Source organism: Quercus suber, unplaced genomic scaffold (assembly GCF_002906115.3).
Source record: "Quercus suber isolate HL8 unplaced genomic scaffold, Cork oak 2.0 scaffold_13, whole genome shotgun sequence".
NCBI classification, from domain to species: Eukaryota; Viridiplantae; Streptophyta; class Magnoliopsida; order Fagales; family Fagaceae; genus Quercus; species Quercus suber.
Window position 1 is genome coordinate 1,747,740 of NW_027069478.1, and position 24,763 is coordinate 1,772,502.

At 35.5% G+C, this 24,763-nt stretch overlaps 1 protein-coding gene and 1 pseudogene across 2 annotated transcripts; both read right to left on the reverse strand.

Annotated features, from left to right (window-relative positions):
* Positions 1–315: 315 nt before the first annotated feature.
* Positions 316–1,844, reverse strand: LOC112024673 (uncharacterized; annotated as a pseudogene).
* A 10,621-nt stretch (positions 1,845–12,465) lies between these two features.
* Positions 12,466–18,849, reverse strand: LOC112024672 (metal tolerance protein 4). Of its 2 annotated transcripts, none has more exons than XM_065779914.1 (7): positions 18,463–18,849; positions 17,232–17,392; positions 16,504–16,702; positions 14,229–14,407; positions 13,980–14,130; positions 13,215–13,345; positions 12,466–12,910 (listed from the first exon to the last, which is right to left on the reverse strand). In XM_065779914.1, the coding sequence occupies exons 1-7, from the start codon at positions 18,740–18,742 to the stop codon at positions 12,731–12,733; spliced, it is 1,281 nt and encodes a 426-aa protein (XP_065635986.1). In that variant the 5' UTR covers positions 18,743–18,849; the 3' UTR covers positions 12,466–12,730. The 2 variants fall into 2 exon arrangements, with proteins under 2 accessions (XP_065635986.1, XP_023913055.2); XM_024057287.2 differs by having other exon boundaries at positions 18,541–18,848.
* Positions 18,850–24,763: the final 5,914 nt, after the last annotated feature.

Here is a 24,763-nt window from a genome sequence, read left to right on the forward strand (position 1 = left end):
GAGAGCAATGGTAATTCCACCACAAAGGTAAACCTTATTTCAGCCAATAATAATATGCCCAAAAATCATTTTCTTAGAAATGGTCAATTGAAGCCTAAAAAGATAGCATTTAAAAATAATAATAGACCTCAAGGAAGGGGAAACCCGAATAAAAATTAGACGTAAATGCACTTTTAGTCCCTATATTTTGATTTTTTTTTTTTTCATTTTAGTCCCTACATTTTATTTTTACCACTTTTAGTTCCTAAACCAATTAACGCCATTCATTTAAGTCCTTGAAACACCATTCTGTCACCCAACTAACGAAAAAGCTAATGGATCAATAAAATAATATTTTTTTTACATGTTGGTCAATAAAATAGTCAGACTCACCAAGCAAAATAATAAACTCCCGTGAAGCACTTAAAGGAATCAAGCACACCCATGTGACTACCTCTCTGGCGCGCACGTAAAGAAATGAAGCACACTGCAGTTGACACGTGACTTTCCTGCCCCACACGTGTATAAAATTGCATGTACTATGCTCCCTCCTTATCAGTAAGTCCAAGCCTAGAGCGTGCGTATCTTAACCTTTAAGATAAATGAAAATGGTGGGGGCTGAGTTCAGAGGTGGCGGTGGAGGTTGGAGAGCCATGAAGAGCTTCGACTTGCATGTACTCCTTGGTAGATGGCCAACACAGGAGAAAAGAAGGACAAATGAAAGCACTAGGGTACGAGGGAATTTGTATTTGACAAAGAAGATTTCAGAAGCAAAGCTAGACATAGCTTATCCTAGATAATTCCAAATGCTAACAAGTGATACAAAGGTTTCGATGCTGTGATCTGGATAGCCTAGTGACTTACCAATCTGACCCAAGTTGTCAATGGCTGTTAAAGTCCCACCAACACCACAAGTTGAGGCTACAAACAAAATTAACATGTCGATGCTGAATAATGCTTGTAATATTGTGTAGTCTTCACCTCTATCTGGGGGCTTGAATATGTTGCTGAAGCAAGAATCTGGCTTTCTTTCACTTGCTTGTGCTTCAATTAGGGGCAGTAAAGGTTCCTCCAATATTTGTGGATTTTCAGCTACTAGTTTCACTTGTACAGGATCATTTTTGGGGTGCTCCTTTCTCCTCCAAAGTTTGGATTCTTCTTTCAAAACTGTTACAAGTGGGAGAAATAGTAAAATAACAACAACACAAGCACTTCCAACATATTCAATTCTATTAAACCTGAGACTGTTTTGTATGATAATCAAAATCATGAGAAACCAGGCAAGGCCAAGTGAAATATAGAGGAAGTTGTTGAAAACTTTGAGTTCGTTGGATTGTCAAGTTGTCTTGATAATCCGAACCGACTGCCACCGTTTTCGGGGAAGTTCATAACGGAAGTGCCTAAAGCTCCAGTATTTGAAAATGCTTGTGAGTTTGCACCGATGCATATATATATAAACACATTTGCCATAGCTTGGGTTTGGCAACACGGCCAGTGACACTAAGCCATATCATGAGTTAGCCAAACAAGTTCATGATTGCCCCAATTAAGAGGACCACCCATGGGGGTGTGATCTCGTTGATAAGCCCAGATAGGACTCCAACGTTGCTACCCAAGTCTTTGAAGAAGCTGACCAAGTTGAGCGATGTCTGGTCATAGCCTAGGGTTGATTTTATGTTGTTGGAATATACGCTAAATATGTACGTTGAACCTGAGATAGACATGATTAACAATGATGCGAAGGCCATGAACCATCTACCAAGGAGCACATGCAAGCCGAAGCTCTTCATGGCTCTCCAACCTCCACCGCCACCTCTGAACTCAGCCCCCGCCATTTTCATTTATCTTAAAGGTTAAGATATGCACGCTCTAGGCTTGGACTTACTTATGAGGAGGGAGCATAGTACACGCAATTTTATACACGTGTAGGGCGGGAAAGCCACGTGTCAACTGCAGTGTGCTTCATTTCTTTACTTGCGCACCAGAGAGGTAATCACATGGGTGTGCTTGATTCCTTTAAGTGCTTCACGTGAGTTTATTATTTTGCTTGGTGAGTCTGATTATTTTATTGACCAGGTTGTAAAAAAATTATTATTTTATTAATTCGTCAATTTTTCCGTTAATTTGGTGACAGAATGGTACTTTAAGGACTTAAATGAAGGGCATTAATTGGTTTAGGGACTAAAAGTGGTAAAAATAAAATGTATGGACTAGAATGAAAAAAAAAAACCAAAATATAGGGACTAAAAGTGCATTTACGTCTAAAAATTACAATAAGAACCAAGGACCCCCTTTACAAGATTAATTTAATATATCCTATTTTGTCTATGGCAAGAGTGGGCATATTACTCGATTTTGCAAATTTTGGAAATGTGAATCTGTCTCATAGGCTAACGTAACCAAAGAGCCTTTAGTGGCTATGATTACAGACATCAATATAGTGCAATATGTTGAAAGGTGAGGGGCAGATTCTGGTGGGCAGATTTTGGTGCTAATAGGCACGTCTGCTATGATAAAAATTGTTCAAGTTGTACACTCATTTTGAAGAAGAAAAAACGATTATGCTTTGTGACTCTAGCAAAACCAAGGTTCTTAAAAGTGGTGAGGTTGAATTGAAATTCACTTCTGGACATGTGCTAACATTGAAAGATGTACTTTACACTCCGTTCATGAGGAAGAATTTGATGTCAAGTTTTTTGCTTAACAAGGCTGGTTTCAAGCAAACTATGGAATCTGATAATTATGTAATCACTAAAAATGGATTATTTGTGGGCAAGGGTTATACTTATGATGGAATGTTTAAATTGAATATTGAGAATAATAAAGCATCTACCAGTTCAGTTTATCTGCTTTCTTCTATTAATTTTTGGCATGCTCATTTGTATCATATAAATAGTAGATATGTGGGAATCATGAGTAGTTTAGGATTAATTCCAAGACTGTCAAAAGATTTTGAAAAATGTGAAACTTGTAGTCAAGCTAAGATTACAAAAAGGCCTCATAAAAGTGTTGTAAAGAATACCGAATTGCTTGAGTTAATTCACTTTTATTTATGTGAATTTGAGGGAATTTTAACTCGTGGAGAATATAGATATATTATCACTTTTATTGATGATTTCTCAAAATATACAACTATTTATTTGTTGAAAAATAAAAGTGATGCTTTTGAAAAATTTCAAGATTTTTTAAAAGAAGTTGAAAATCTATTCGGTAGAAAAATAAAAAGAATAAAAAGTGATAGAGGTCGTGAGTACGAATCAAGTGCATTCAACTCATTTGTTCAATCTTTGGAAATTATCCATGAAACTACTGCACCATATTCACCTGCTTCTAATAGTGTGGCTAAAAGAAAAAAATAGAACTTTAGTTGAGTTAAGAAATGCTATGTTAATTGAATCTAGTACACTTTTACATTTTTGGGGTGAAGCTATTTTAACTACATGTCATGTTTTGAATAGGGTGCCACATAAAAAGTCATACACCACACCTTTTAAGATGTGGAAAGAACATAAGCCAAATTTGGGATATTTGAAAGTATGGGGTTGTCTTGCTTATGTAAGGCTTACTGACCGTAAATACCAAAATTAGGTGTAAGAGCTACTACCTGTGCTTTTCTTGGTTATGCGATTAATAGTGCAGCTTATAGATTTTTTGATCTTGAAAACAAAATCATTTTTGAATCTGGTGATGCAATTTTTCATGAAGAAAATTTTCCTTTTAAATTGAAAAATAGCAGGGGTAAAGAAAATATTTTGTCACGACTTAATTCTTCTACTTCACATTTCCAAAATCAAGAAAATTTTGAAATGGAACCTAGAAGGAGTAAAAGAGCTAGAGTTGAAAAGGATTTTGGTCCTGATTATTATGTTTTTAATATTGAGGAAAATTCCCAAAATTTAAAAAAGGCTTTAACATCACTTAATGCTATATTCTGGAAAAAGGTTGTAAATGATGAGATGGAATCTCTAATTTCTAATAAAACTTGGAAATTAGTAGATCTTCTACCGGGTTGTAAGACCATAGGTTGTAAGACCATAAGTTGTAAATGGGTCCTTAGAAAAAAGTTGAAACTAGATGGATCAATAGATAAGTTTAAAGCTAGACTTGTTGCAAAAGGTTTTAAACAAAAAGCTGATCTTGATTTCTTTGATACATTTTCTCTAATAATAAAAATTACATCTATTAGATTGTTAATTGCTATTGCTGCAATCTTTTATTTGAAAATGCATCAAATGGATGTAAAAAATGTTTTTCTAAATGGAGACCTAGAGGAAGAGATTTATATGGATCAACCCGAGAGCTTTGTAGAGCTTGGACAAGAAAGTAAGGTATGTAAGCTAACTAAATCCCTATATGGCTTAAAACAAGCACCTAAGCAGTGGCATGAAAAGTTTGATTCCTACATGATTGAGAATGGTTATAAATTAAATGAATGTGATAAATGTATTTATTCTAAATTATAAAATTATTTATATGTTATTATTAGCCTCTATGTGGATGATATGTTGATTTTTGGCTCAAATATGCATGTTATAAATGAGACAAAAAATATGCTTAAAAACCATTTTGATATGAAAGATCTTGGTGAGGCTAATTTTATTTTGGGCATGAAAATTACAAAAGCATGTGATGGAATATATCTTGGTCAATCACATTATGTTGAGAAAATATTGAGAAAATATAATTTTCATGATCACAAAAGTGTAGCTACTCCTTTTGATTCTAGTGTTCATTTATTTCCTGTGAATAATGATGATGAGATTTTTAATCAAAAGGATTATGATAGTATCATTGGTAGTTTGCGTTATATTACTAATTGTACTAGACTTGACATTGCATATGCAGTAGGAGTGCTTAGCAGATTTACTAGTAAGCCTAGTAAAGATCATTGGCTAGCTATTGAGCGAGTCATGAGATATTTAATTGGTACCAAAAGCTATGTCTTATTTTATAAAAAGTACCCTAATGTGATTGAAGTTTTTAGTGATGCCGATTAGAATACTTTGTTAGGTGATTCTCTCTCTACCACTAGTTATATTTTTACCTTAGGTAGTGGTGCTATTTGTTGGAAATCTAAAAATTGCTAATTCAACAATAGAAGCTGAATTAATAGCATTAGCTTCAGTTAGTGAAGAGGCAAATTAGCTTAGATGTTTGTTATATGAAATTTCACTTTGGGAAAAGTCAATTCCACCTATATTAATTCATTGTGATAGCACTGCTGCAATTGGTAGAGTTAAAAACCATTATTACAATGATAAATCCAGACCTATAAGAAGAAAGCACAGTACCGTGCGATCTTATTTAAGTAGTGGCATCATAACTGTGGATTATATTAAATCTAATGATAATCTTATAGATCCATTTACCAAGGCCTTGGTAAAAGATAGAGTCTGGAATACATCGAGGGGGATGGGACTAAAGTCCATAGAATCATAAGCCATGTATAAGGATACCCAACCCAAAGACCAGAGATCCTGAAAATTGGGTTCAATGAAAAAACAAATCATATAATGGTCGTAAGAAATGCACAATTTATTTATTTTTAATTATTTATTTTGTAAATAATTTTTTAATTGTTCATCCCTATGATGTAAGTACATTTATCCTGTAATGTGGAAAGGTTGAGTAAAAAACTCTTGATGAAATCTGTAGCTCATACGAGTAGCGTGTCAGAATTACAGGAGTACCATTGACAAAATTTCACCTATGTGAGTGTGGGGGTGGGGCCGCTCCCTATGAGATTTGGACTTAATCTCAAATACACTCATGAAACCGAGATCAGCATACAACCGTAAAGTGCTAGCTATAAAAGCTCATGTCAACATCTAGGTTGTTATGTGTAAGCAGTGATGCTTAATTTCCCTAAAGCAGTCCTAATTCAAGTCGGAGACCACTAAAACTCTCAAGTTAAGATCTCTGTTTTACTAAGTGAAGGTTCAATGCAGAGCACACTTTCATGATGCATAGTGACCCGTCTTTGTTTGGTAATCTCTCTTTAACTAAAAAATTTGATATTAAAATGAGTGAGGGATTGTTGGAGCATTTTAATATTAAATAATTAAAATGAATAAATGTTACAACATAAATGTAAAGATATGGGAGTGAAATGGAAGATAAGAAGTTAGTGAAAATGTTTAATCCCACATTGAAAATGAGAGAAACTATTTTATTCTTTTTAATTATGGTAATTAATGGGTTAACATGAATTATCTCAGATATTGGGCTAGACACGTGCGTAAGGGGGAGGTGAAGGGTGGAGGTATAAAAAATGAGAATGAATTAGCCTCTTGGATCCTCCTACTTGACAGCTCATTCAGAATAATTACCATATCTGTTGGTGAGTAAATGGCCCGAATTAATACTCCATTTTTATGAAAAATGAAGAGCCATTAACCCACTTAATGGACTATCCGTTTGGGCCTTTTCATTCTTCAGAAACTCCTTATCACCATTAATTGTGTAACTCCAGCCCATCAAATTAATATCCAACAATTAATCTTGTAACACCCACTACATCAGAATAATGGACCTAATTAATCAGATTAATTTGGGTAGTAATTTCGTGAGGCCCATTGAGCCTATAAATAAACTCATTCAAACCCAATCCAAGTTACTGCAATATACACTAAAAAAAAAATAGAGAGGTTCTTGGCAAAGAACTTTCTAATGGAGCTTTGGCCTTGAACACTTTGTATAGAGGTTGTTCTAACCATACAACACTTGTTAGGCTGTTGTATCCTATGGGAGACAAGTCAGAGACGGTCTTGAATCTCCTTAAAGAAAGCGAGTACCGCGCCTCAGTCCAAATAGTGTTGTGTAATTTTCTTTCTTTACATTAATAATATTCAGAAGCATTATTCAGTTTCTCATTGTGTTGTTTCCATTATTATTGTGTTTGCACCAACAATTTCAATTAGTATGAGTAACTAAATTTTCAATTAAGTTTGAGGATGAAACCTTGTTAAAGATTATTAGTATTATTTATGTGATTTGATTTTTTCCACAATAATTGTTCATTAATGATTTAAATTGTTATTGCTTCCTTAAAATTAACTAAGATAGGCGTAATATCAGTTCAATCATGTTTTTCTCATAATTTTGGATTTATCTTAATTAATTGAATGCTTGGTCTATTATTGCTTGATTTTAAAATTGGATATCTCTTGTGATTTATTTGTCAACGGATAATTATTTGATTTTATACCTAGGAAGCAAAGAAGTTCATGCTTTAGATTTTTAAGATAGGAATTTTAATAAGAATATTTTCCATGATAGCAAGATATTTTTAGATTATCATGTAGTAGTTGGGAAAAATTAATGATCATAAATATATGCTAATATGACTTACATGGTGGATTCTAAATCCTTAATTCCTTTCTCTCGATTGTTTACATCTTTTTACTGCTTTATATTATATCTTTGCTTAGTTTAATTATTTGCTTAGTTTATTTAATTTCAAAACAACCAATTTTTATTAAACTAAATTAGGATTAATTTGGTTAAGGTTTAATTAATTTTCCTACATTCATACAAGTCCCTATGGGTTCGACCTCATTCTTGTCAAATTATACTTTAGTACGGTTTTTGCACTTGCAAATACTTTAAAATTTCACAACACAATTCTAACCCCCAATTATAAAAACTTATTATTAGAAGTGATATTAAGAAAAAAGGAAAGATTTTTTTTTTTTTGAATAGGTTTGGATATTAAAAAACAAAAAATTAGAACCATAAAAATTATAGAAAATATTTCACAATTGCTTGTGTGATAGGTTATTAATGGAATAGGAATCTCAAAAGTGAAAAAAATAAGAAGTTATTAATGAAAAATGATCGCAGTTGACTAAAATAAAACCTAATAAAAACTTGTCAACTCAACTATTATGAAAATTATTATTAGTCATACACCCCCTGAACTTCCAATCACTGGCCAAAACACCCTCTGGACTTTTGTTTTGGCCAATTTATTCCATAAATTATACACATCTACCAAATCAATACATCTATTAGTTTGGTGTCAAAAAACTAACAGAATATGTGAGATGCATGTGTTCCTTAAAAACTAACTAAACCACATCGGCCTAACCCAAAAATTAAACCAAACCAAGTATTTCTACTGGAGAAATTCGCACATGGAAATTAAAAAAAAAAAAAAAAAAAAAAAAAAAGGGTTCTTTGTGGATCTAAATCGTAATTTGCTTTCAAGTGGACCCTATAATCCCTTAACCCAAATCCGCCCATATATCGATCCTAGCGATATCATCAATGGCACTAAAATTACTCCAAGTCCAGGAGAATAAGTTAAGCTTTTTGCAACCATTAGTATTTGTTTATTTCAATCGTCCTTGTACTACTGCGTCACTGGCAAGTGTTGCTTCCAAAACATAGCTTAATAATTAAAGCCTCGAACACAGTTTCTTGACGTTATTATAGTAGTAAAATGATAGCTTTAACAACTGTTCTTAAAAGCGGCTAGGATATGAGGATCAGTACGTACCACACAGTCTGAGCAGAGAGAAACGATAACTACGTAAGAAGGGGAAAAAAATACTACATGGTGGCTGGTGAACGGCACGGTGGAACTCCCAAGGCACCGCCGATACTAGGCTGGCGAGAGATGCTCTGCGGTGGCTCTCTCTCTCTCTCTCTCTCAGACCTCTAGTCTCCCCTCTCTCTTCTTTCTATCATATGTGGTTTTCTTTCTATCTTTGTGTTTTAGTTAGTCTTTAAGGAACACAGTCATCTCATATATTCTCTTAGTTTTTTATTTTAACACCAAACTAACGGATTTTTTTTTCTTTTTTTTGAGGAAAACTAATAGATGTATTGATTTAGCAAATGTGTATAGTTTATAGAGTAAATTGGCCAAAATAAAAGTTCATGGGTGTTTTGGCCAGTGGTTAAAAGTTCAATGGGTGTATGAGCATTTTTCCTACGTTTTCTTTTAAACCCATTAAGTGGCAACTCAAATGAATTTCTAATCAGATTACGAGTTAGTTTGGATACAACTTATTATTGCTAAAAACTGATTGTTGTTGAAAACACAGTAACAAAATAATTTTTAAATATATGAATAGTGTCACGAGACCCATTTTTAATTTTTTTTCTTAATAAAGTGTTTGTCCCATGAACAATGCGTGAACAGTACCAGAACAATACATGAATAGTATTTTTTGTCTCCTGCATAGTAAATTCATGTGATTTACTATTCACGCACTTGGGAAAAAAAAATGGTCTGAAAACGTAGACATGGGTTTGGAAACGCCCATCCAAACCCACACTACATATTTAATAATCTTGTGATTTGTTTAAATGATTTAATGAGTATATGATTTAATACGCGTAGATGATTTTAAGAACTCTCATGTAATGAGATAAAGGAAATTCCAACAACCAAAGAAGCTTTATCTTACTCCTCCTCCCAAAAAAAAAAAAGGGAAATATTGAATCTTATCATTTTCTTCCATTTGTTTCCTAAAATTTTTTTAGTTATAACTAGTTAAAGTCTCATATATATGTTGTACGGTTTTGTTCATGAAGTTATAAAATATATAATTTATTTGAGAAACAAAACACAAAGCTCTACACGTAGCATGTGCAGCTACTATTTGTTATTTTTCTTACTATTATTATTATTATTAATTTTGAGAAGAATCTTACGTACTATTATTTTGAATATATATAACCGTTTTTTAATCTAGAATTAGGCTAGGGGTAATTATTTCTTACTATTATTTTGAATTAGGATGTTTTCCCTCACTATTATTATAGTAAAGCATAACAATATGATTAAATATAAAATTAGTCTACATAGTAAAAAAGTATACCATTTTATCGTAATACAGGTAAAGAAATTTAAATATTGCCTCCACAATGTTAGATGACATAATTAACGTACTCTTTGTAAATAATCCATCATGATTAGCGTTAGAAGGCCTAAAAATTAATTCAAAAGGCACAACCCATGAATTCTTGAAACATATATTATACATAAAGTACAAATAGATAATACAAATAATAGGGTATAATCGTGATGAAGCTCCTACTTTAAAGCAATATAAAGTATAAACTCCTATAACCTTATGGTGTGCAGGGAATACTTTCTTAGGTGATTCCAATACACAGATAATACTTCCTCCAATTCTATTGAAAAACCATGTAAAACTTCTTCCTCAGCACTTTCATAAAAACAGATGATGAGTGTCTTTAATCTCATTCAAGGATTTTTTTTGTGCTCTCCAAATTACACTATGTAGCCTAAAAAAAGTGTATTGGAAATACAAAAACAGAAAGGCATTTTAAGGAAGAATAGTTTTTTTTTTTTTTTTATTCTTCGTTTTTTGCATAATCCCTACTATGTGTAATGGGTTTTACATGTTATGATTAGGGTTTTTTTTTTGGCTAAATGTGAGTAGTTTTATGTTTCTCCTTTGTAGTTAAGTTTTTTTTTTTTTTTTTTTTTAGAAAATCAATAAATTTTTATTCAGTGTGTATTTTTGAAAATTTCAAGATTGAATTATATTTTATTCTTCTACCCTTCGTGTCTGTAAAATTTTACAATGATCATATAAATATGTCTCATCTATAACATGTTCAAATTTTTAAAATTATGCATAAATGATGAGTTTGTAAAAAAAAATAAATAAATAACGTATGATTAACACAAAATTTGATGCATATGTTAACGAGAATGAAAACATATAATTAATCTAAAGGTTGAGTTTTTAAAATATTAATTAAATGAAAAAATTTTGAGTTGTGGAACTTGATCCTTGTATATACACAACAGATTGAGTTGACAAACAAATGATTGATCCAAAACATCACTTTTTTCACATTCAAATAGGCATTCCCATTGACACCAATCACAGCATTCATGCACCTCAGCAAGTCGAGAAAAGAAAATGTAAAATGTTATGTAAAAGTGTAAAAGACAAACAAAACTAAACAAAACAAATTCTCACGTTTTCCTAAATAGCAATGAGTGAAGTTTCTTCTATCGTATGTACGTTTCTGTGCAATGTACAAATCATATACATACATGCATACACCATTTTCTTTTTGTTCTTTTCCTGCATTTTGTTGATAAACCAAACACAGAGAGAGAGAGAGAGAGAGAGAGAGAGAGAGACCTTTGGTTAAGCCGGAGATTGTGGAATGATCAAGGCCGAAGGTTTCAGACTCAGGGTCGAGATCACCAGAGCGAAGCTTATCAGGCAACCTTAACACGAACTCTTTCTTCAATGACTTCACTGAGTACGACCTCCGACTCAGCCTCCCACCTCCTCTACCGTTTTGACTCGCCCCCAGAATCGGCGTTTTCAGATCCGTATCCTCCATCTTTCTCTCTCCGTCTCTGTCTCCGTGTCTCTCTCTATCTCTCTATCTTTGTCTGTGTCTCTGTGTCCCTCTGTTCTTATTTTTGCTGTTTCTGTGTCTCTTTGTTCACGTGTCTTCTAAGTTCTATCTCTCACTCGCGTCTTACCATATATACACAAAACAAATATAATAAGTATCTAAGTTGGACAACAGTTCTAGAGGCCTAACTATAAACAGATTTTGTACGACAATAAATATATATATATATATATATATAGGGTTGTGTTAACGGGCACAGTAAGATGCCCATTAACAACACAATTTTTGACAGTTTTTTAGACTTTTGGGTAGCTTTTGCCAATTTTTTTTTACAACTATTTTCCTTTTTTTTTAGTGAAACCCAAAGAGGAAAATGTTAACATTTGCCATATATATATATGGCCTTTTTTGCTAAACAGCATGAATTTTGAAAATATTTAAGTAAAAAAATCAGGTCAAACTTATTTAGTTATCTAGCATGTTATATGGACTAATGAGTTCTTTCCAAAACTTCTCATTCAAACCACAAAAATTGTTGACTGTTATAAGTGAGAACACTAGTGAATCACTACAGAAAGTTCTTTGGAGTACTAGAATTTCAGTGGTTGTGGACAAGTTTATTTGTGAATGGAGTTCTATAGAAGGATTCCAAAGTTTTAGAAGTCACTACAATGGGAAGCAAACACATCGTTTGTTGAGATTGCAGAGAGAGTCTAGGTTATAAAAGTTTGATAGGTTCTGAATGTTGTAACTTTTTCTTCTATAATGAATTTCCTATAGGGTTGGATACCTGGAGTAGTTTTTCCTCCAAGGAGTTCAACAAAGATTTTCCACTTCGGCATCAAATTAGATTGTGTTTTTCATTGCTTTTAGATTTTGGTGATATTAACTGTGATTATGCAATCTAACAATTTGTTAACACTACAATTAATATATAAAAAAATTTAGTAACAGTTAATTAATTTATCAGTAGCTTTAGTTATTGGAGTCTAAATTAAGTTTTTTCACATTTTAATTGTGAACGACAAAAAGAGCTTCTTACATAATAATTGCCTCTGTGCTTCAACATAAAGAAAAAGCATTTGAAACCCAATGGAGACCATAAGTCATAATTGCACTAGCATGTCACAAGGGGAACTATTAAAGCATTATTGATAGGGAATGAGCAAGAAAAGTGAGCGGCTTAGGTGAAGAGACAACTATTTTCTCAAGGGCTAACACAATTCAGCGGACCACATCTCATGAATCATGACCCTCCCTTACGTTAGGGGCCAAACTCACTCATAAAATAAAAAAAAACTAAAAATAATCAAGGTGAACGATTTAACTCCACAATGTCAAAAGATTATAACACATCTTCCATGTCAGACTTGTCTGAGCTATTCAAAATTCAAGTCAAATTGTTGGGTAGTCTGCTGAGTACAGAGTGCTCTGGCTTGTGATCACATTCATAATCAAGGTGGACAAATGCCCGCTCAACTTCCGGAAGTTTCTCTAGCTTCTCCTGCAAGGTCTCTCCGATGGCATGTGCTTCTTTTAAGGGTAGCTCTTCTGGGAGTTCAATGTCAACCTGTTTCAACAATAGAATAAATTAAAGATCATTACTTTGCTAGATATTCAAAACTAGGGTGCTTAGAAGAGTCTAATGTAACTTTGCAAAAATTTCATCTGCATAGCATAATAAAATTTAAAAGAAAATCTCCCACAAAATATTTAATTTGCAATTTCTTCAATGGCATCTCAAAGGGAAGGGAGGATCACAGTTTTGATGTCTTATTGGAGACTCAACCTTTCTTTAAAATGAAATAAAAGATTGAAGTTGTGATCAAAAGCTCGCCACTATTTATTTTTACTCAGAAATTTACATGACTCACCTCTACAAAATAGAGAACACCAAAGGTGTAGGCACGGACAGTGTCAATACGCTTGACTTGAGGGTGCATCATGACAAGATATGTTAGTTTCTGCAAGACTTCAGGAGGTGCAGACTGTCCCACGAGAGAAACTGCATCAAGATATGCAGCTTAAAATAGTTCTAAATATGAATACTACAGCCATGTAAAGTACATAAAGCGTAGCCAAGCACAAATTAGAATTTATCAATAGTAAATTTTGTAGGACACATGCATTGGGATAAGGAAGTAGGCACTGTATTTATAACTTCAATTTCTGCAGAAAATAGATATTTTTCCTTCTTTTCCAAACATTTATTGTTTAGTTCTGGTACCAACCAGTATCCTGAATGCTACGTCCTTGATAAATTAAATATGAAACCAGAATTTATTTTGATATTCTTCTCTTCGTTTCTTCATTTTTCTGGGAGGTAAAACTAAAACCTTTTGAAGCATAAATGATTCAGATAAAAGAATATCCTTCTTCAACCAAACTAATATATAAAGAAAGCACAGATAAAAATAAAATTAACAGAAATCAATCAACATAAAGAGCCCAAATGGCAATCTCTGAAAGCACTGGAATTTAAAAAGCCTCCAACTTCAACAACTATTGTGATGAATAGTGAGAAATTCTTTAAAAGAACAAACATCCAAAGGAAGCATAACCTTTAATCTTGTTTTCTTGTCAGAATCATGCAAAAGATTGTGAGATCAAACAGAATGAAAATGAGGTTGAAGGAGTACCTGCATTTTCAAATACAGTTTGAGACCAATTTATCATTGTGTACAACGCAAGGATGATGGCACCAGTGGGGTCAATCCACCAAAAAAATTTATCGGCAAGAAGAGCTGCAGCTAATCCAACCACATTAGTTACCACATCAAAAAAGTGATCCTGCACATTGGCATCATTTCAAGAAGTTATGCAGCTGATAGCTAGAAGGATAATACATATGACAGAAGCTTAAGAATATAAATGTAGAGATAGGAAACCTTTGCATATGCACGGACGATATCATTTTGTGAGCCTTTACAGTATATCCAGAGGGCAAGTTTTACTACAGTAGCAGATATCATGATTATGCACGTCCATATCAATTCACTTTTGGACAGTTTTTCAGAAATTTCATCTTCAATTAGTTCTTCTGCAGCCAGAAGCAACACCTGAAAGCCTGTAAGAAAAATGGAAGAGTGTAACAATCCCAACCTTATCAAAAGGAATCTATTCCATATTCAGAGAAGAAATCCCCTAATAGTTTCATCAGTGTTTTTTTTTTTTTGAAAAGCATCAAGATTTTTGAATAAGTTGAGACAGAATATTATGACATTAGATGCAAATCTTTTCCAAGTTACAATTGTTGAAAGCAAGAAGAATCCTGTGAGAAACCCAAAGGTCAGATTATCTTCTGCAGAGAAATTAAGCAATATTCTGAGGTTATGAACACAACTGAATACATAATTCTTCTTGATACTACGTAGTCTAGCAAGTAATTAATCAATAGAGCGTAGTAGTTGCAATTAATTATTCTTTGAAAAATCTGATTTAGACCCTTATGTGTTCTAAACGGTCCGATACCAATAGAAAAAAAAAATATAAATATATATATATATATATATCTGATTTCAACCCCAAACACTTATACAATGTATTAATCTGATTAGTTCAACAAGTTAAGTGTATTCCCAACAGACAATCCAACATGCAATTCAGCCACAATAATCAATCACCAAATCTAAAGACAGTAATAATAAAAAACAGAAAAAAGGCACACAGATTTATTAATGAAGTGGAAAGCCAATAAAAAATTTATATGTTATAAATCTTGTTATTAGAGATTATTATGTATTGTATATAATAGATGAGCACTTTACTTCAATCTAGCCTGCGCCTGAGCTTTGTGCTTTACCCTTAGTTTCAGAGAGGCCTGTGCACTTGACGCTTTTACCAACACAATATAATGTATTGGTCATAAAGCAATGGTCTCTCCTTCCTTTATTATGAGAAGGGAACTTCTAAATTATCTTTTGCTTAAGAGCAGTTACCCACTAAAACTTGAAGCAGGTGCTGTCCTTTAACATAGCAATTCACAGAGCTTCTTCATAAGCAGCAGGGAAATGTGACAGGTACATCCACTAACTATATGAAAGTTCTAGTAAAACCCATCTGGAATTATATTAAGCTCAAGCCCCAAGCAGTCTCCAGAAAAATGACAAGAATGACCAATATAACCTTTTCTGGATGCCTAATTGCTCAGCCATTATATCGCCAGGAACTTAGATGTAAATTACAACATCATGTCAGATCATGTGTCCAAACAAGAACAAATATTCGAACATTTTAAAAGCTCTCTGCCTACCTCAAACTTCAAGTGAACATTGTATGTTTTATGCATGTTTAAACTGCAGGAGGAAGCTCTTATTCTTAATCAATCACTAAGGAAGTATGACTGTATGAGTAAGCCACACTTTTCAGGAATAAGTTCCTAATGTGTCTTTCATACGTCCTTATCTAAATCATGCTTCACATGTATTCAAAAATGTATCAAAAAATTTGCTAGTATTAAATAATGTATTTGGTTTCTAACTGTTTAGGTATTTCAATATTGTTGTGACAAGAAAGAAGACAGTTTGTTATATCAACCACAGCAGTATTTACTGATACGGGTTGCTTTACAAAGCTTTATGTATTCTAATTAACTATCCAGAAACCATTCATTAGAAGAATACCAAAAAAAATCCCTGTATTTTCTTTTACTTTTGTGTACAATAATTCACCAATTAGGAGCATTCGCAAACATTTTTTATATTTCACCAATTAGGAGTACAATATTTCAAGTTCCTATTTCTTTATTCTTAACAAAAAAAGCCAATTATTAAACATCGATTATGTTGCCCATGCTAGAAAGCTGATGTGATCTGGTCCAACTATCCAGAAACCATTCATTAGAAGAATATGAAAACTAGTTCCCTGTTTTTTCTTTTATTTTGTATATAATATTTCAATAAATTAGGAGTATTCGTAAACATTTTTGATCATTTACATAACATACGATCAAGTTCCTATATTTTTAAACTATTAACAAGAAAAGCCAATTGTTGAAAATCAATTACATTGCATTTACTTCACTTTATACGTCTTCAATGAAATGTAATTCGATAATTGGATAGGTTCAATTAACAGACAAGTTCACCATAAGAAAAGGTAGTCAACAATGACATGACAGAAAACCAATGGAAACCTAAGGCAGGTGAAGGTACTGCAACATACCAAGTGTAGCCATGACAGCAGCAAAGATAATTATGCCTACTGGCTGCACCCTCAACTTTCCAATAGGATATTTGTAGATATTTATGTTCTTCATTGCCAGGTGAGTGAACCAAAGAATGCCACCAGCCATGAGATCAAGTAAAGAATCTAGTGTTGATGCAGCAATGGCCAAAGATCCACTCTTTATTGTGGCATAGACCTGCACATTGTAATGCATATTGTTATTCTGGGAGTTTGTATATGAGCAATGGGTTATATATATATATTGATAACATAGGGAACCTTACTAAAGAAGATCCCTTTGGACTTGCCTCTAGCCAGTAACATATTATATAAAATGGTGATTTAGGGGTGTTTGGATACATGTTAATCAATTTAATACTTTTGTCATATAAAATGAATTATTTTAAGTGCTTTTTAACTCGAAGTATATATATTCTTCCAGAATATTGTTTGTTTAGATTACATTATTTTACAAGTTCCACCTTTGAGCTTTATTAGAAATAAAACTTGGATTTCCCAGAGCTTTTAACAGTTTTTTAAAAAATAGGGGTTTTTTCTTCATCAAACTCAACTGAAAACATATATCCTGTTAAACATGAACAAAAATGAAAACCCGTCTTCTTTATTTATGCCTCATAAAGTTTTAAAACACACCATCCAGGTCAGAGACACCTTCTTGGAGTCTGGTAGACCATGAAAATAAAAAAGTTATATATCTACATCACCTTAAATGCCAGAAGTATTATATTTGCATAATTAGATATCATCATTGCTCTTTCATGTCGAGCATCTTCATCCTCATCAATACCGTTAGATGTCACCAAAGAATCGACTTCTTCAAAGGATTTCATGGTATTGATTTGTCTTTCATAGTACTCCCTTTCTCCTATAATGAAGACAATGCATTCATTCATTGTAAGAAAAGGAAGAACTTTTTAACTTCATTCATGACTTTATATTCATAATCTCATTTCTTCTTGTTCCCCAATTTAAATGAAACTTTAAATTCTTCTCCTAGCTACTTCCTAGGACTACAGTACAATACATATATATATATATATATGTGTGTGTGTGTGTGTGTGTCTGCGAATTTAAAAACATATGTAGGCATATATGTACATCTAGCACTAAGGAAAGAAGAAAACGCAAGTCCAATATTCAGTTATATTTAGTAGCTCATGCTATTACACAAAACCATGGTCCCCATAACGGCATAACATTTACAGTATTCCTATACATCAAAATGCAACGCAATTTACAAGTCGCAACACTAGGACCTTAATTGTATAAAACAGATGTACAAAAGTGCAGAAAGGGCAGTTTAAGGAAAAAGAATTTTTTTTTTTTTTTTTAATTATAATTCTTCTGCTGTTCTGCTTAATCCCTTCTATGTGTAATGGGTTTTACATTTGATTAGTTTTATGTTTTTCTTTCTGGGGTAGAAAAATAATTTTTTATTCGATGTGTATTTTTGAATAATTTTTTATTCATGTCTGCAAAATCTCACAATGATACTATATCAATATATCTCATCTATAGTTTAAATTTTCAAATTTTTGTATTTTAAAATTATGCATAAAAGATGAGTTTATAAAGGAATAGTAAACAAAATTTGATTAACACAAAATTTGTTACACATGAATAAAAACAGATAATCTAAAGGATGAATTTTTCTAAATGTTACTTAAATGAAAAGTTATTGAGTTGGGTAACTTGATCCTTATATATATAAACAACTGATTGAGTTAACAAGCTATGATTGATCCAAAACATCACCTTTTTTTTCACATTCAAATAGGCCTAACATTGACACCAATCACAGCATACACCTCAGCAAGTCGAGAGAGAAAATGTGAAATGTTGTATAAAAGTGTAAAAGACAAACAAAACAAGACTTATTCTCACGTTTTCAAGTTAAAAGCAATGAGTTAAGTTTGTTCTATCCTATGTACTTGCCTGAATATATTATATGAGCCCATTTATTTTCCTGTATTTTTTTTCTGATAAACCAAACACAGAGACAGAGACAGAGACCTTTGGATAAGCCTGAGGCTTTGGAAAGGTCAAGGTCGAATGGATCAGACTCGGGGTCAATACCAGAGCGAAGCTTATCAGGCAACCTTGACACGAACTCGCTCCTCAGCGAGTTCACCGAGTACCTCCGACTCAGTTTCCCCACTCTTCCACCGCTTCTACTCGCCCCCAGAATCGGCGTTTTCAGATCCGTACCGTCCATTTCTCTCTGTGTCTCTGCCTCTCTGTGTTCTTATTTTTGCTCTGTCTTTGTCTCTGTGTTCATTTGTTTTCTTCTAAGTTTTACCATCTCTCACTCCACTCACACGTCTTGCCATATAATAATATCTAAGAGTACTGGTGGTAGTGGTGCTAAGTAGGACTGTACTAGGACAACACTTCTGTACGGACTGGACTTTGAATCAGATTTTGTACGGATTATAACTAATGTCTCTAAATTTTTAATTTGTTAGTCCTCTAATACGCACTCAATAATAAGTAAATATAAAAAGAATTCGAAAACGTACTCAAAATTTTAACTTTTCTATTCCTCGGAAAGGAGAGGTAAAAGATAATACTAATTTGTTTTTATTTTCCTTTTAAATTAAGAATTGGGTAAGTAGGTAATGATGGCAAGTACTTTTTTTTTTTTTTTGACTCGAATGATGGCAAGTAGTGTACCTGATTATTATAAAATTATGTTTTTAATTTTTTTTTTTTTTTTGAGAAGTTTACAACTTTTGTATTTTTTATTTTTTGAGAAAGTCAACCTTTGTATCTAATAAAGTATAATATTAATAATATAAATAGTAATGGTAATCGGTATAAAACAAAAAAAATATCCTGTTTGGTACCGACATTAAGATTTTTTTTTTTTTGGCTAAAGTACCGACATCAAGATCTCTTTACGGAACAGTGTTTTGTGCGTCCATCTTTTGGATTGCATATCTTAGGCCTTATTTGGATTTATTTTTTTTATCACTCATCACTTTTCACTCAATTTTCGTCACTCATCACTTAAAACACTCCATCTATTTGGTACCATCATTCACTTGTAATCACTCAATATTTTTCAACTATTTGTGAGCCCCATACTTGTAANAAAAAAAAAAAAAAAAAAAAAAAAAAAAAAAAAAAAAAGAACCCAGCCAATGGAGACCAATGAAAGAAGAAGAAGAAAAAAAAGAAAGAACCCAGCCAATGGAGACCAGTATAAAAAAAAATAAAAAATAAAAAATAAAAACCCAACCAACAAAGACAGTGGAGAAGAAAGAAAAAAAAATGGTCAAAAGTTGCGGCTGACCTTGACAGTGGGTCCCTCCATATGTGTTTAATTACAAAAATGCCATTGAAAACAGAGTTATGGAAACTGAAAACAGCTAAAATGTGTTTTTAGTTTCCATAACTTATCGCTCAAAAATCAAATAATTGAGTAATGGAAATAAAAACTAGAAACAGAGTTATTGAAATCCAAACAAGCTTTTGTGTTATGGGTCCTACTATTTTTGAGTTATCAGTTATGGAAACAAAGTTATGAGTTATAGAAACTAGAAATCCAAACACCTCCTTACAAACCTTTTTTTTTTTTTTGAGGAACATGTCTCTTGTGAACATATGTGCTATATGTTTGTGTAAAGATGTGCATAAGTCAAGTTGGGTCTGATTGAGAGGATTTTTTTACCCAACCTGCCATAATGGGTAAAAAAAAAAAAAATTAACCCAACCCAACCCATTACATAAGTCCAACCCAACCCACATGAGTCAGATTAAGTCGGATTGAACCCATGGGTTGGACAAATTTTTATTATTATTATTAAATTGAGTAAAAAAAATATAAATATTAATATATTAAAAAAAACCCAAAGATTGGTATCAATATAACTCCTTAAAGGCAGACAACACTAATGACTAAACAACAATAGTAATTTACTAAGGTTTGTGTGAACTAATTGGCTTTTGTGGGGCCCGTAGGCCTGGTAGCCTAGGCCCATCTTGCATCTGGCCCAAGGCCCATGCCGAGGAGGGATGATCGTCCGAGGCTGGTGTATGAAGACCTATGCCTTTTTAGACCCCGCCGAGGACATCCCTGTCCTCGGCATACCGAGGCTAATTTCAGGTGGGGGACAGGCCCAGAACAGGTTGTCACCTCCATACTGAATGCGCTCATCTAACCCCCCCTGGCCACATTAATGGGGAGGTAACCCCTTGACAGGGTAACATTGATCATGGTGAACCACTCGAGTACTGATTAGGCCTCTGATGGGACGAACGGTCAGAGGGAAGGCCAATGGATGATCAACAGAAGGAAGAAAGGGATAAGAGGGAGAAAACTATATAAGAAAGGCGAGCAAAGCAGTTGTGGGGAGGGGGGGTGGAAGGAGGAACCTCCTCGGACTAGCGCCGAGGAGCTACCCTTAGTTGTAAATTGGGTTCACTCCCCTTCAATGGTGAAAAGTGGCTTGTATTCCGTTGCTAGTCTGTTAGGGCCTAACCCTTCGTCCCATTCTCTAGAAATGTATTGTTAGGGAACCTTTCTAAACTGAGTCCCTACAATTGGCGCCGTCTGTGGGAAGAATTAGTGCACTGGCAGGCGCAACGGGCGATCGTTCCTAAGCAGTTATTTTACGGAATATTGGTAGCGACGCATAAAAAAAAAAAAACAAAACAAACAAACAAACAAACATTGCAGAAAAGTAGAAGATTCAACAGAAAAGAAAAGGAACTTCATATTATTCTATTAAGCGGAAAGTACAAGATACAAACAGAGGCTCTGGCAGGCTTGTTTTAAAACTAATTTTACAAGCTAATTCTACAAACAGAGGCCCATGTGGACCTATTCTAAAACTAGCTAGAGGGAATGGGGCTGAGGCTAACATGCTTCAAGGCCACCAACAACTCCTTGTCCGGTGCGGCGGAGCTAGAACAAAAAGAAGAGCCGACGCAGGGGCACCGGGAAGCCCTCCCTCATGATGTTCCCTTGATTCTCTCTAATCCTCACGAGCGTTGGCCGTTGGAGACGGCAACACTCGGGCACCAGCCATGACGTGATTTTGCGAGTCTCCTCCGGCAGGGGTGCGCCCCGGGGAGGAGCGTTAGGTACTTCAGGGACATCCCTCTTGGCCACCATGCATGGCACTATCAGGGTTGCGCCTAGACTCTGCCGCGCCGGAAGCCTAGTGGGGGCTACGGTCACAATGGCTCTTGGCCGGGACGGTAGGGCCTTTGGCCTGTGTGTCCTCACACCCGCCCAGGGCCGCCTCATATCTTCCAACTCTGGTCACAATCCTGGCAAGGTTATTGAAGGGGCTCAGGGAGCTGAAGGGACGTGTTTCTAGTTGTGTTGGGAAGTTCATGGAGTGTGGAGAAACGTTTGCCCCAAAAAGCCTTATATAGAGGATGAAGACTGGTGCGAATTAATCCACACAAAGTTCGAAAAGAGAATTATCAGCGGTACTAATCACGAGGATACCAAATCCCAAGGAGACTGTAAACCGCTAGATTTGTATCAATTCACAAGGATATTAATGAAGGCGTGTCTCGCGCATCGAAGCGTCAAGCGCAGAGCGCGAACGGCCAAGGGGCGCCTCGTAAATGGAGAAGATGGGAACTTGAATTGAAGGCGAGGTCAATGCTACATGTAAGATCAGAGTCCGAACCACCCCTGCCCAAAGCACCGTAGAGTTAATAATCCGACCCGAGGAGGAACCATCTCTAGTAAAGCGGCCCGAGGACAAACCCCTTCATACAGAAGAATGGAAGTGTTAGACAAAACCAAGGCATTGCATGGTCCTCGGACTCAAGCCTATGGGGAAACTAACCACTCAGCTATACCTGGGTACTAAACAGAACCAAGGTATTGCATGGTCCTCGGACTCAAACCTATAGGGAAACTAGATACTTACAGAAGAATGGAAGTGTTAGACAGAACCAAGGCATTGCATGGTCTTCGGACTCAAGCCTATGGGGAAACTAACCACTCGGCTACACCTGGGTACTAGACAGAACCAAGGTATTGCATGGTCCTCGGACTCAAACCTGTGGGGAAACTAGATACTTACAGAAGAATGGAAGTGTTAGACAGAACCAAGGTATTTCATGGTTCTCGGACTCAAACCTATGGGGAAACTAGATACTTATAGAAGAATGGAAGTGTTAGACAGAACCAAGACATTGCATGGTCCTCGGACTCAAGCCTATGGGGAAACTAACCACTCGGCTATACCTGGGTACTAATAGAGCTAGGGAATCACTTGACCTAAATTTTTAATTAGAGAGAGATGGTGAGAGCTCCCTTCTATGATAAAAATGGACTAAAGAAAGGTGCATGGAGTGTAGAAGAAGATAATAAACTAAGGTCTTATATTCAGAGATTTGGCCACTGGAACTGGCGGGAACTTCCCAAATTTGCAGGTAATTAAGAAACTCTTTGAAGCTGATAGAAATCAATCCAAGGACATTTGTATGATTTTCCTTTTATTGTTCATTATTATGCATGATTTGCCTTTATTGACTATCATGATTGTCTTCCTATGGAGAAACTAGATACTTACAGAAGAATGGAAGTGTTAGACAGAACCAAGGCATTGCATGGTCCTCGAACTCAAGCTTATGGGGAAACTAACCCCTCGGCTATACCTGGGTACTAGACAAAACCAAGGTATTGCATGGTCCTCGGACTCAAACCTATGAGGAAACTAGATACTTACAGAAGAATGGAAGTGTTAGACAGAACCAAGGCATTGCATGGTCCTCGGACTCAAGCCTATGGGGAAACTAACTACTCGACTATACCTGGGTACCAGACAGAACCAAGGTATTGCATGGTCCAAGGACTCAAACTCATGAGAAAACTAGCTACTCACAAAAGAACCGAAGGGTTAAATTAACTATTTACAGAAGAACCGAAGCGTCAGCTAGAACTGAATTGTGATGCGATCCTCGGATTCATGCCTAAAGGATAGCTGATGGTCTCATGAGACCAAATCTAGAACGAAACCAAGGTATTGAGCAAAATATTAAAGTACGGCAAGAAAAAGGAAGCATCAATAATTAGAAGCAAAATAGTGAATGTTCAGTTCAAATAGAAAGTATATAGGTTCGTTACAATGCCCCTAAGGCAATAAGCAAAATGGAATGAAAAAGAAAGCAAATAACAGTGTCCTATGCCATAAGCCATTTCCCTCCAACTTGGTAAGTAAATTGTCTTGAGGAGGCTTGTCAAAAGGCTTCAGCCAACACCTAGGGACCTTGTCTCGGAGGGGCTACTTCAGAGGGCCCTTCCACGGTAGGGGTAATCGGAGGAACCGTGAGTGTGGCTGGGGAGCTAGCAGGAAGCCTTACCACCTCTTGGGGCACCTCTTGACCCTCAGTTCTAGCCCCCTCCGACGTTCTATGGGGCTCGGCCCCCTCAAAAGGTCTGTCAGCTGTAGATGTGTCCTCAGCGGCTCCATTATGACTTTCACTTGCCGCTGGTAATGCAGACCCCTCCTTGGAAGCAACAGGAACAACCTCGCAAATTGCGGAAGGGTAAAACACTCTCTCCGCCCTCCTAAGGTCAGACGAGACATCAACCCCCACTTGGTTGAGGGCTCCATGCCAGGTCTCATAACAAAAGCGCCTGCACACTACAGGAATGTGAGCTTTGAGGGTGGCTTCAGTCTTGGCCACCCCCTCAGCAAAAGCCTCCTCTTCCACCTGTCCTGCGGAGCGCTCAGCATCTACTCTCGCAAACACCGCCTCGTCTTTGGCCCTCACAGCCTCGTCCCTGGCATACTCGGCAGTACCCTTTGCGCTGACTACCTCGGCCAACTTTTTCTTCAGGTCGGCAATGTCCTTTTCGGCAGTTCGTAGGTGGCCATCGACATCCTGCCACCGCTTGGTCTGATCCTCGGCCTGCTTCGTAGCCATGGTTAGGTCAGGGGCCACATTATCTCTAGCCTTTGTCGTCTCCTCCAAATTTTCGATCGCCTCTTTTTTAGATCTGCCTCAGATCTCTTAAGGGTCCTCGTAGCCTTCAAGAACTTGTCACCCTCCTGCACTAGAGCGTTACCTCGGCAAAAGCCCCTTCGTCCAGCCTGAAAAGGGCCTGGACAGCCTGCCGACAAAAACAGGTGCGCCGTAAAGAGAGGGGAGGTGCTAAGCAACAAAGTTCAAGTGAGATAAACAGGTATCAGGGGGGCCACAATGCCTAAGATGTCTCTTAACGTTAAGGGCAACCCCTGGCCCACTCTTGCTCCCCAGCTCA